This window comes from Sorex araneus, chromosome 4 (genome assembly GCF_027595985.1).
Source record: "Sorex araneus isolate mSorAra2 chromosome 4, mSorAra2.pri, whole genome shotgun sequence".
Classification (NCBI taxonomy): Eukaryota; Metazoa; Chordata; class Mammalia; order Eulipotyphla; family Soricidae; genus Sorex; species Sorex araneus.
The window spans coordinates 222728743-222741515 of NC_073305.1; the positions used below are offsets into that span (position 1 = coordinate 222728743).

The window sequence follows — 12773 nt, forward strand, 5'->3', positions numbered from 1 at the left end:
CAAGAGGGCTCAGGAACCACACAGTAGTCCAGAACCACCCAGAACAAGCCTTTTATTTGGGTGCACAGAGGCCCGGATGCGGATGTGGGGGCCCTACAGCTCCTCCTTGGGCTCCCGCGTGGAATTGGCTGGGGTCTCCTGCAAATATCAGGTACAGCTTAAAGTGGGGCTTCCCTTTGGCCCCACGCCAGCACCCAAGAGGCCTGGAGCCATCAAGGCACCCACCGAAGCTGGTTCCTCCACAGGCAGCTCGCCCCCACTGTCCAGGAACTTGGAAAATGTCTCCAGGTCTCTGGTGCTCTTATACTCAATCACCTGAGAAGGGAGCAGTAGGGTGGGGGTGCACCCTCAGCCCCTTCCCAGACCAGCCCCTCCAGGGGTGCAGGTCCAGCATGCCCCCCGCCTCACCTTGCGCCCCTGGCCGGCAGGGAAGTACTTGAGTGTGGGGAAACCGTGAATGGTGAAGGCCTCTAGCTCGTTGGCCGTGGCATCCAGCTTGGCGATGATGATGTCCTCATGGTCCTTGTACTTCTCAGCCAGTGCCTCCCAGGCCGGGGCCATCTCTTTGCAGTGGGTGCACCAGGGGGCATCTGAGGTAGGGGCACATTGGCAAAATCAATGGGCATCCCCATGTCTGCCCTCCCATTGCCCCACCTGACACTCACAGAACTTTACAAACACATTCTTGGTCTCATCAAAAACCACCTGCTCGAAATTCTTGCCCACGAGAATCTTGACTGGCTGCTGGTCCCAGTCCGGGGGGATGTCCTGGCTCTTGAGATAGGGCTGGGGAGTACCAGTCAGGTGTTTCTCTGGGCTCTCTCCTAAGAGCTGCCCCCACCCCCCCAGGTGCCACTGAGCAGCAGACCTTAAGCTTGCCATCGAGGACTGAGTGGCAGAAGGCAGTGACAGAGGCTGCAGTGACAGGGGTCCCATCCGTGACAGCATACTTCTTGGTGGTCTCCACGTTGATGAAGCGCAGGGTGGGGGCCTCCTCGGCCTTGAGGCCAAAATACTGCAGCACGTGGTCATTGTCTGCAGCCACATCCACTACTACGAAGAGCACCTGCCAGCAGGCGGTCCGAGCTGGGTCCACTCCCACCCCGTCACTGGCCCCCCCGCCCCCCTTGCCCCCATGCCCTACCAGTACCTGCCCCCGGAATGGTGGAGCCGCCTCCCCAAAGCCGGCCAGCAGCTCCCTGTGGGGGCTTAGTGTCTGGTTGACGAACAGCAGCAGGTGGTTCAGGATCCGAGCCCCAAAGATCTTGGGTGATGTCTGTGGATGGGTGGGGTTTGGGGTCAGGGCGGTACTGCTGGGCACCTGCCCTGCTTGTGTCCGCGCCCCCCTACTCACCTTGCTGTTGAACTCGGTCACCAGTCGCATGCTATGTATGAGGAGGAAGCGGGACAAATCCCCCTGGTCCAAACCCAGCTCCTCATCCACAGGGAAGTCTGCTCGGCCCTCATCAAACTGAACAACACACACGGGTTCAGCTGGAGCCTCAGCCCTGGCCCCGACCCCCCGCAGCCCCAAACTACCTTCTTAAAGAGGACCACGGTGTCCTTTGTGAGGCTGAACTTCTGGAAGAGCTTCGGGCGGTCAGTGAAGCCGAAGGTCATGTCCAGGGCATCCTGGGCGAGGGCCAGGAAGGTGGCCACATCCTCGTCCTGCAGATCCTATAGCAGTCAACCCCACAAGTCTGGCTGCCACCTGGCCTGGCCACTCCAGCACCCGCTGCATGACCTGACCCCCTCCCTGCTCACCTGGAAAAAGCCAATGACTACCACATCCTGGGAATCGATCAGTGCCTGGGCCCCTTCCTCGTCCTCCAGCTGCGTGGCACTGGACCCCACCCGCCTTCTCAGCCACTCAGCAATGCCTTCAGCCTCCCGGGGGCCTGTGGGGAATTCCCTGAGTTGGAGTCAGCCCTTCCCCCCCCACACACACACAGACACACACATGCCAACCTGCTGTGCTGTATACCCCCAGTGTCCCTCATACCAACCTACTGTGTAGTCCCCATGCCAACCCATACTGTGTAGTGCTCCACACATGCCAACCAGTACTGTGTAGCCGCCTAGCCCCCCCATGCCAACCTGTACTATGTGCCCCCCATAAATGCTAAACTACGTTTATGTGCACATACACACACCTGTGTACTCACACGCTATGCTGACACCTGTGTACTCCTCCCCCACCTACACACACAAACACGTCCCCACCTGGTCCTTGTCCCCGCACCTGTGTACTCACACACCTATGTATTCATACCCTGTGTACTCCCCTGTCCACGCAAACCTGTGCACTCATGCCCGCACCTGTGTACTCCTCAGGGTGAGTGCGGTTCCCATCCCGGAAGAACTTGAGCGTGGGGTACCCCGTCACAGCAAACTCTTTGGTCAGCTCTGGCTCCGAGGGCCCGTCGACCTTGGCCAGCCGGACTTTGCTTGACTCTGCCGCCAGTAGCCCTGCTGCTTTGCTGTACTCGGGGGCCAGTGCCTTGCAGTGCCCACACCAGGGGGCGTCTGGGGAACAGGGCCATGAGTGCCCCAGCCCTGGACCCCATCCCCACCCTGCTTGGCCAGCTGCTCACTGAGGTCTGTCCCCCAGGTGCTGGACGGTGAGACCAGGCTCCCGAGGCAAGGCCAGCCCTATCCTGACATGGAGCTGCCCAGCCCCCTTCCTCCCTGCTCCAGCGCTGGGCTCGGCCCGCTGGGAACTGCGTCAGCCTGCATGAAGAAGTGTGCAAAAGGCAAGGTCTGACCCTCGACCAAACATCTGCCAGACAGCAGCCCCTCACCCCTGGGCCTGGTCCCGCCACACACGTCACAGGGAAGCCCCCGCACCGCACTCACAGAACTCCACCAGCAGGGCGGGGTGCTCACGCAGTGCCCGGCCCAGGGTGCTCTGACTCAGCACTAAGACCCCATCCTCCTCCTGGGGGGGGTCCTCCGGTGGGGGCTCCTCCTGGCCCCGCAGGCTCGGGGCCCGGAGCAGCAGCAGCACGAGCAGCAGCCAAGGCAGGGGCCTGCTGTCCATAGTGGTGCCGGGGCCCTGGGGCAGGGGCAGATAAGGGGCCCAGGGGCCAAACAGCAGCTGCTACGTGGCACCCAGGTCGGGCACCTGGAGATAAACACCCCCCTCCCGCCCTGGGGAGGGTAGGCAGACAGACGGGACACCAGAGGCAGGGACGCAGGTGACGTTTAATGAAGGTTGGGGCGTGTGCCAGGCCAAGGAGGAGGTGTCCCAGACCAGGGCAGGAGGGCGGGGTCTGGCCACAGAGTGGGGAAGGCTCATGACTGAGGTGGGGGCGACAGCCGGGGCGCTCAGCTCCTCCAGTCCTGGCTGAGGCGGAGCCCCCACTCCCAGGACATGTGCTCGTTCCTGTCATCATCCGTGAAGAAGGACCTGACCACATAGGCGCCCCGCACCAGCGCACCCCGGGGCGCTGCCTCCACCGCCGTGGTGAACTCGTACTCACGGGCGCTTGGGCCATAGCTGCCCACCATGTGCACGGCTTTATCCACTGGGGGAGAGTCAGGATCAGGAACATGCCCTGACCTGCCCATCCCCCACGCCCTGCACCCCTTCACTCCACACCCCTTTGCCCCATATTCCTGCATTCCATACCCCTGCACTCCTTCACTCCACACCCCTGCATCCCTTCACCCCACACCCTTGTACCCCACATCACTGCATCAAATGCTCCTGAACCCCTGAACCCCTTCAACCCCCACCCATGCACCCATGCGGCTTACCACGCAGGCCCTGGCGGTAGACATGGTGCAGACACTTGAGGCCGCTGACAATCTCCCTGTTGACCTGAAGGGCAGGAGGGGCAGGGCCCCTTGGCGTAGGGCTGGGCTGGGCTGGGCAGGGCAGGGCTCAGGGCCGCCCCCCCACCCCCCCGCAGCAGCGGTGCCTCACCTTGAAGGCTATGGTCACTCTGTAGTCCACGCCCTCCTTGAGCACAAACACCTGGGCTCGCAGCGCAGCCGGCCCCGCTGCGGAAGGAGCTGCGGCTCAGCTGCAGACCCAGCTGTGGCCAAGACCCGCCCAGGACCCCGAGGGGGCCACGTGGGTGTTCCTGCTGGCAGGAATCCTGGGAGACCCGTGTGGTCTCAGGAAGGGGCTCCCTGCGAGGGTTACCTGTAAGATCCATGATGATTGGCCCAGGGGCCTGCTCGGACACCAGCGTCAGCCTGGTCACCTGCACGTGAGGCTGGCCCACATCTGTGGGGAGTGGGGAGTCGGGCGGGGGCGCCCCAGCCCAGCGCAGCCCCAACGCGCCCCGGCACAGCTCCCCCCGCCCCCGCCCAGCACCCCGGCCGCGCCCAGCCCCGCGCACCGCCCCCTGCTGGCAGTGGCCCTAGGAGCGCCCGCTTGTAGGCGGCCAGGCTCTGGTCATCCCGGTCCAGCTGCTGGATCTCCTGGAGGCTCTTCCTCCCCGGGGCCCGGTACTCAGGCAGCGCCTCGTCCAGCGCCTCGTCCGCCAGCAGCTGCGCCCCCTCCTTGCTGCTCAGGAGGACTGGGGGGAAGACGGCGGTCTGGGCCCTCGCTGGCCGCGGGCCACGCCGCAGCCCTCCCCGCCTCGGGGACCCGGGAGGGGAGCCTGGGGCCCCCCAGCGTCCCCCAACTCTGCGGAGCCGAGCGCCCGGGCGCCGCCCGCCCGGGAGGGTCCCCGGGAGCTCCCGCCGGCCCCGCCCGGGGGGTGGCAGGGACCACCCGCCGCGCAAGCGCCCCGCCCCCGGCCCGCGCCCCGCAGCCCCCCGGCCGCTCACCTCGGGCGCACAGCGCCAGCCGCAGCAGCTCGAGCAGCTGCGCGCCCAGCTCGCACGCGTCCAGGCCCAGCATGGTGGCGGCCCAGCCCCGGCGCGGCCGCGCTGAGCTCATCCCGCCGCGCCCCCCGCGCCGCGCCCGCGCCGCGCGCCCCCCGCCCCCCGCGCCGCCCGTCGCGCGCCGCCCGGCTCCGGGGCCCGCCGCCCGCCCACGCGCCCGCGCCGGGGAGGGGCCCGGCCTCCGACCCCCGCCGCGCCCGCGCCGAGCCAGGGGCTGGCCCCGAGTGGCCGCGGCGGCCGGACGACAGTCCCTCGCTGCGCCTCAGGCTCCTCCGGGAGACTCTTGCACACACGCCTCCCCTGGAGCCCTCCCAGCCTGCCGCAGCTCTCCCACTCGCTGACCCACCTTTGGGGGGTGCGGGGGATGAAGTGGAAGTGGGGAGTTCCCCAGCCTTGGTTTCTGAGAGACTGTGAGGGATGGTCTTTAAAATTTATTTGTTTATTTATTTATTTAGCTTTTTGGGTCACACCCGGCGATGCACAGGGGTTACTCCTGGCTTTGCACTCAGGAATCACTCCTGTCAGTGCTCGGGGAACCATATGGGATGCTGGAAATCGAACCTGGGTCGGCGCGTGCAAGGCAAACGCTCTACCCGCTGCACTATCGCTCCAGCCCCTAAAAAAAATTTTTTTTGAGTCCCTAAAAATTTTTTTTTTTTTTTTTTGCTTTTTGGGTCACACCCGGCGATGCACAGGGGTCACTCCTGGTTCATGCACTCAGGAATCACCCCTGGCGGTGCTCAGGGGACCATATGGGATGCTGGGATTCGAACCCGGGTCGGCCGAGTGCAAGGCAAACGCCCTACCCGCTGTGCTATCGCTCCAGCCCCCCCTAAAAATTTTTTTAATTGATTTTTAAAACTTGGATCACAGTGAGATACACAGTTGGGAGTTGTTCAGGATATACTGTTCTAACCAGGCGTGGCCTCTAGGGAGGCACCCTAAGGGTTCAGAAGAGGCAGGGTTAACTGGAGGCGGGCCCCGGGAGGCAGGCCTGGACATCCCAGCTGGACCTCACAGTTGCACGTCCTGACCATGGCTGCTGACCCTGTGCCCCGCAGCATACAGATGCCCTGTCTGAGCAAGGTGGGTGTGTGGGGCTTGGGCCATCTGTCCATCCCCACTCTTAGACATGAGTGGTCGCATGAGTGGTGGCAGCAGGGGGCAGCTGGGCAGAGACCTGCCCCCTGCCTCCACCCCCATGCACGAATCCCGTGATTTGACTTAATCCCCTGAGCTGGGATCCAGGCAGAGAGAAGCAGGGGTGGGGGAGCTGGGGGCACAGAGGCCCCTCACGGTCACCCCCAGATGGAGCGCCTGGTCCTGAGCATGCAGGATCCCGACCAAGGCGTGAAGATGCAGAACCAGCGCCTGCTTGTCACCGTGGTGCCCCACACTGTCACCGGTGAGGTTTGGGGGGTGGGGGCGGAGGGCCTGCCTTGAGCTCCCCCTACCCTGGGTCTCTCACACGCAGGCCGAGCGGTGGTGCAGTGGCTGGTCCGGAAGCATCTCATAGCAGAGGCAGGTAAGGATTGGCCCTGCCACCTGCACAAGCCAGGCCTGGCCAGCTCCTTGCTGTGGACAGTGCAGACCTGTCCTGCCGAGGGAGCAGCTGGCTGAGCCCGCCCCTGCCCCCGCAGAGGCCCTGCACCTGGGCTCCCTCCTGCTGCGCCACGGCTACCTATATGCACTGTGCCCGCCCTGCAGCCCCCTGCTCCACTCCGAGGCGCTCTACAGGTTCCAGGTGGGGCCCACAACCCACTCCCAAGGCTTGGGTGGAAACCGCCATCAAAGACCAAGGGGCGACTTTGGGTTTCTCTGGAGCCACACCAGGGCTCCTCCTCTTGTGGCTTCCCAGGAGCCCTTAGGTGCCAACCCCCCAAATAAGGAGGTTGTGGGGTAGGTGGTGCTGCGGGTGGGATCTCTACCCCTCAGTCATTCCCTGTGGTTCCTGAGCCCTGTCTGGCCTGTCTCTAGCCCCTGCCTCCAGCAGGACCCTCATTGGGAGGAGGGGCTCGGGGTTGGGCTCACAGTGGGAGGAAGGGCATTCCAGATAGACCGATAGGTCAGTGGTCCGGGAGCCTGGGCCATGCCCTCAGCTACTCCAGCCTTCTGCCAAGGGAGCAGAGAGCCTGGAGTCCACTCCCTAGGGCAGGGCAGGCTGAGGGTCTGGACACTGTGTCTGTGCACCTATATCAGACACCCTATTTCTGGACAAACACCCTGCGGCCGGTGGCTGACCTGGACTATGGTGAGCAGGGGGCAGCCGGTCCCTGACTGGGGGTTCTGGCCACGCCCGGGGCTGGACTGGGCTGGCTGCTTCAGGTGTGGACCTTCCTTGCAGCCATCTATCTGGCCAAGAAGAGCATCCAGAAACGGGGTGCCCTGCTCAGCCATGAGAAGGTGGGAGCCCAGTGATGGGACCTGGGGACTGGGCTGTGCCGTGAAAGAGCCCACATGAGCCCTCGCCTGCAGGATGCCCGTGACCAGCTGCACAGGAGGCTTGGCTACCTGTGGGACCTGGTGGGCTCCCAGGCCCGGGAGCAGCTGCGGTGAGACCCTTAGCTGACCTGCCTCAGGAGGGGTGGTAGGCGCAGTGTCCTCCAACTCTGCCTCTTCAGGGCCGCCGGACGCCAAAGGAAGGCAGACAGACTGGTGGTCATGTGCCAGGAGCAGGCCTTCTGGCTGGTGGTCAGGCCCCCGGTGAGCCCCTCCCCCACTCTGGGCCTCCGCCAGTGCCTTTTAGGGTATCTGTAGAGTGTGGTGCCTCAGGGCCCCAAGTTTTCAAGGTAGTTTGTCTCAGGGCCTCAGGTGGAGACACCTGCCCCCACCCTATCCCCGTACAGGCCTAGGACAGCAGAAGGGACTGAGGTCAGGCCAAGAGTTTTTGGAGGTGCTGTGGCCTGGGCGTGGTTTGAGGGGGTCCCCCAGCACATGGCCCCGGGGTATATCCAGATCACCACAGATCCCATGAAGAAGCTCCCTAGGGAAGAATGCCAGGAACAGAAGCAGCACCCATGGCTCCATCAGGCATGTCGGGAAAGGGTGGGTGGGAGGAGGCCCTGGGGGCTGAGAACAGGGTCAGGTGGGCGGCAGGTGGGATGAGGGGACTCAAGGACCTGGAGTGACAGGCAGTTGCAGACAGACGGGTCTGCCTGCGTGTGCATATCATATCTTCATGTCTGTGGGGGAGTGCGTGTGTCTGTGTGTGCCATCATGTGCACACATGCACCATGCACCTGAAAGTGTGTATGTGTGAGGAGGGGCTCAGTGGGGGCCTGATGGTTCAGGTTCTGCTGTGAGCAGGTGGGCCTGGCGGGGCCAGGAGGAGGAAGCAGGGAGCTACAAAGACAGGCAGAAGCTGGCGGCTGGACAGGGGACCCAAGAGGCTGAGGCGGGGGCAGGGAGATACAGGCTGTGCGACTCCGTGTTGAGTTGGGCTGGTTCCTATGTCGTGTGTGATATGGGGCCCCACCCTTGCACTTCCTCCTACAGCCCGGGGTCCCGAACGTGCTGGAGCAGGGCCCAGAGCGGGGCCCAGGCAGCAGGCCTGTGTGGATGGTGAGGCCCAGCCCCGCCCTCTCCCCTGGGCCCCCACCCCCTGTCCCTGTAGGCTCCCAGCCTTCATCCTCTGGCTTCCAGTGAGCCTTTACCCGGGGGTCGAGTCAGGCAGAGAACAGATACAGGGTGGCAGTTGACTGGGGGCCTTAGCCTGGACCCTCTTCTGGGTGCCACCCCAGACAACGCTGTGGAAGTTCTTTTGTTTGTTTGGGGACCACAGCCAGTCGATGCTCAATGTTTGCACCTGGCAGTGCTCAGGGGACCATATGGGATGCTGGGAATAGAACCCAGGTCAGCTATATGGAAGGCAAATGCTCTTCCCACTGTGCTATAACTCTGCCCTAGGAGAGTCGTTTTAAATATCATGCATTAAAAATAGGAGGCAGGGGCTGGAGCAATAGCACAGCGGGTAGGGCGTTTGCCTTGCACGTGGCCGACCCGGGTTCGATTCCCAGCATCCCATATGGTCCCCTGAGCACTGCCGGGGTAATTCCTGAGTGCAGAGCCAGGAGTAACCCCTGTGCATCGCCGGGTGTGATCCAAAAAAAGCAAAAAAAAAAAATAGGAGGTAGTCTCACTCAAGGGAGTGAGGAGCCAGGGAAATCCCAGAACTGGAGGGCTCCACGGAACATTCTGAAACTTCCAGACTAGAAGTCCCCAGAAGCTTCCTGGGAAATCAGTCCCCTGCCACTGGGGTGTGACCGGTTCCCAGCATGAGCCCCCCTGACTGTTGCCTCTGCCCCTTGCAGACTGAGACTGTGGATTTCTACAAGCAGGAGGTAGGTGGGGCTGGGGACGGTGGGGCTGGTCACCTACCTGGCACCTCACTGGCTTCCTCTTAGATCCAGCACCTCAGAACAGCCCTGGGCCGGGTCCACGTGAAGTCCTCCATCTGCCTCGAGGCGTGAGTGGGACCCCAGCTCTGCCCTGGCTCCTGGGCTCCCTCTCTGCTCTCAGCCCCACAGCCCCTCCCTGCACTCCCAGGTTCCTGCGCTTTAGCTGCCAGCACGGGCCGCATGACCCCATCCTGTCAGGGTGCCTGCCCAGCAACCCCTGGGTCACAGGTGATACCACCTACTGGGCCATGAATGCGTCCAGGTGAGCCCCAGGGTGGACAAGGCGGTGCTGCAGCTCCACACCACCTGCCTCCCCACTGACCAGACCCTGGCCACCACCTCCTCTAGCGTGCCCGTTCCCACCAAGCTCCGAGTGCAGCGCTGGGCCTTCAGTTTCTGGGAGCTCCTGGGGGACCCCATGGGCCGGGCCCGCTTCATGGACTTCCTCCAGACAGAGTTCAGTGGTGAGTAGCCCCCAGAGCCCAGAGCCACCCCCACCCTGCCCTGCAGCAGCCGAGAAGCTGAGCCTGACTGGTACCTGGACCCCCAGCCGAGAACCTCAGCTTCTGGGAGGCATGCGAGGAGCTGCGTCACGGTGGGCAGGCCCAGGTCCCTGCCCTGGTGGACGCCGTGTACCAGTGAGCCAAAGGGCGTGGGAGGTTGATGGGACAGCCGGCGGAGCCAACACTCACCAGCCGCCCACCACCACAGCCAGTTCCTGGCCCCTGGCGCTGCCCGCTGGGTTAACATCGACAGCCGGACCCTGGAGCGGACCCTGGCAGGGCTGCAGCGGCCCCACCGCCACGTGCTGGACGATGCGCAGCTGCACGTCTACCTGCTCATGAAGAAGGTGGGGCTGTGGGGGCGGGGCGAGGCAGAGGTGGGGGGCGGAGCCCCTGGCTAGTGGCCCCTTCAGCCCCTGCCTGGAAACCCCTATCCTCGTGTCCCTTATGCAAGACTGAAGTCACACTGCTCACTCAGTTCCCCTGAAACTGACCTTTTCCTCGCCTCCTGTCCGTGATCGCTGCCCTGTGTTCCTTTACGGTCCAGCGGTCACTTAGTGACCCCCACACCACACTGGCAGCGCCAGAAGCTCATCCTGTTAGTCCAGCTCTGCCTTGCTCAGAGCTTGGGGCTGTTCTTTCTCTGCCTTCCAAGCCTGGGGAACAGATGCCCTCCCAAAGTCCAGTCTGGCATCACATTTGTTCCAACAAAGCCAGCCTCTCCCCCACCCTCCACCTTTCTCTGCTTCGTCAACCATATTAATTTCCTATTTATTTACTGATGTTTTGGGATCACACCCGCAGTGCTCAAGGGCTCTTCCTGGCTCTATGCTTGGGGTCACTCCCTGCAGAGCTCAGGGGACCATGTGGTGCCAGGATTGAGTCCAGGCCTCCTGCATGTTAAGCATGCACACAGCCCAATGAGCTCTCTCCGGTCCTGTTATTTTGTGGTGCCAGGGATTGAACCCAGGGTTTCCTACATGAAAGGCAAGCATTCTACCGCTGAACTACATCCCTGCCCCCTTTTATTTTTATTTATTGCTTTTTGGGTCATACCCAACGATGCTCAGGGGTCACTCCTGGCGGTGCTTGGGGGACCATAAAGGCTGCCGGGGATCGAGCCTGGGTCAGCCTCGTGCAAGGCAAACTCCCTACCAGCTGTGCTATCGCTCCAGCCTACCCTTTTTAATTAATTTAATTTTTCTTTTTGGGTCAACCTGGCGATGACAGGGGTTACTCCTGGATCATGCACTCAGGAATTACTCCTGGCAGTGCTCGGGGGACCATATGGGATGCTGGGAACCCGGATGAACTGAGTGCAAGGCAAACGCCCTACCCACTGTGCTATCTCTTCAGCCCCATCCCCTTTTAAGTAAAATAGTTTTATTTAGAGAAATGTGAGGATGGAGGGTTACAAGTCCAAGAGAGAATGCAGGCTTCTTCAGAGAGCAAGAAGAACACAGTCTGAAACCCCAAGACAGAGAATGGGGCCCTTTATCTTTTGGGCCACACCCAGTGATGTTCAGGGGTTACTCCTGGCTCCACACTCAGGAATCACTCCAGTGGTGCTGAAGATCAAACCCAAATCAGTTGCGTGCAAGTAATACCTGCTGTACTATCTCCTCTTTTATTACTTTTTAAAAGAAATACTAGTTGGATCCGTATCTTGGCCAGAGTGCCTCGTCTCTCCCCACCCTCCACACCAGGGCCTGAGAGGAAGGGAGTGGGGAGCTGTTGAGGCCAGGCTGGATAATGGAAGACTGGACGCTGTCTTGCAGGACACCTACCCGAGGTTCCTCAAGTCTGAGTTGTACAAAACTCTGCTGGCGGATGCCGTGGTCCCCCCGGAGACAAAGAGGTGAGAGCCAGTTGCAGTGCCAAGCTGTTTGGCCCCACAGGAGACAGAGGCCCAGCTCAGGCTGCTGCTTTTTCACAGGGTGTTTCCAGTCCTGCTGAAGCCACAACACTCCAGCCCCGGTCCAGCACCCCTGCCTGCTTCTGGGGGTGGTGGTGGGGAGGCCTGAGGGGCCTGGAGTTCCCTGGTCACTGACACCTCCAGCACCTGGCACTTGCACCCAGAGGGCCTGGCACAGTGGCCCACAGTCTGGGGCACTGTTGGGTGCCCACACCTGTCCTTATCCCTAGAACCTTTGTTAGTGGGGACTCCTGGGAGCAGGACAACAGGAAGCTTCCTTGTCACGTGTGGGATCCTGCCTCTAGCCCCACTGTCTCAGAAGGATCCCCCAGCTGTCACTGTGACCTGGTCCTGCACCTCAGGCCCTGTTGTAGAAGGCAGGTGGGGTCCTGGAGAAGGGGCAGCTCCAGTTCCCTCCCCTGGCGCAAAGGTATAGCTGGTCCTTTGGGGTACAGCTTGGCCTGGCCTAACACATGCCCCAGCTGCTTTCCCAGTGCTCTGCCTCTGCAAAAAATAAAACTCCTCTGCCTCTGTGTGCTCCCATTCTCTGTGGTGACTGTACCTCACACATGCACAAACGTGCACACAGCATGAGCACACTGCACATGTATGCACAGCAGCACACACAGCACACCTATTTCTGCCATCATCCATCACATGCACACTGTGCAGGGTCTACAGGTGTGCAGGTGTACATGTCTGTAAACATGTGTCTGCATGTGTATCTGTGGCTGTGATGTGGTCCCTCTCCTCAGCTGCCCCCTGGACCATATTGATTCCCTCTGTGATGCAGCCTGGACCCTGGAGTCCAGGGATTTCACCTTTGCGATTGGTCACTGCAGCCTCTGGCCACTCCATGGGCTTTGTGAGAAGACTCTGCTTTAGGCTTTCCCTGTGGAATGTGGCCAGGGAACTTGTGTGGGTTCTAAGTAGTTATTTTTTTCAGGGGAGGGGGTCATGTCCAGCAGTGCTCAGAGGGTCTTTTGGGTGTGCTCAGAAGTGAGCCCTGGTGGTGCTGGGGACCCTATGCAGTGAAAGGGATCAAACTGGGTCGGCCATGTGGGAGGCAAGTGCCTTCCCCCAGAGCAGAATCGCACACAGTCCCAAGACCCAGAGCTC

General features: G+C 61.9%; 3 protein-coding genes across 3 annotated transcripts; 1 reads left to right on the forward strand and 2 right to left on the reverse strand.

The window, feature by feature from the left end:
- Positions 1-27: 27 nt before the first annotated feature.
- PDIA2 (protein disulfide isomerase family A member 2) lies at positions 28-3040 on the reverse strand. Its single transcript, XM_004604449.2, has 11 exons — positions 2857-3040; positions 2320-2526; positions 1765-1898; positions 1540-1677; positions 1355-1471; positions 1151-1276; positions 869-1066; positions 666-786; positions 409-590; positions 226-315; positions 28-138 (listed from the first exon to the last, which is right to left on the reverse strand). Exons 1-11 carry the CDS (start codon positions 3038-3040, stop codon positions 94-96), a joined length of 1542 nt encoding a protein of 513 aa, XP_004604506.2. The 3' UTR covers positions 28-93.
- A 146-nt stretch (positions 3041-3186) lies between these two features.
- ARHGDIG (Rho GDP dissociation inhibitor gamma) lies at positions 3187-4931 on the reverse strand. Its single transcript, XM_055135182.1, has 6 exons — positions 4783-4931; positions 4350-4529; positions 4151-4234; positions 3929-4005; positions 3760-3823; positions 3187-3527 (listed from the first exon to the last, which is right to left on the reverse strand). The coding sequence occupies exons 1-6, from the start codon at positions 4892-4894 to the stop codon at positions 3328-3330; spliced, it is 717 nt and encodes a 238-aa protein (XP_054991157.1). The 5' UTR covers positions 4895-4931; the 3' UTR covers positions 3187-3327.
- Positions 4932-4969: 38 nt separating this feature from the next.
- On the forward strand, positions 4970-12390 carry RGS11 (regulator of G protein signaling 11). Its single transcript, XM_055135660.1, has 17 exons — positions 4970-5925; positions 6148-6244; positions 6314-6364; positions 6480-6583; positions 7039-7090; positions 7184-7242; positions 7315-7391; positions 7461-7542; positions 8335-8400; positions 9150-9179; positions 9243-9304; positions 9385-9498; positions 9585-9700; positions 9787-9874; positions 9948-10086; positions 11518-11597; positions 11676-12390. The coding sequence occupies exons 1-17, from the start codon at positions 5875-5877 to the stop codon at positions 11761-11763; spliced, it is 1356 nt and encodes a 451-aa protein (XP_054991635.1). The 5' UTR covers positions 4970-5874; the 3' UTR covers positions 11764-12390.
- Positions 12391-12773: the final 383 nt, after the last annotated feature.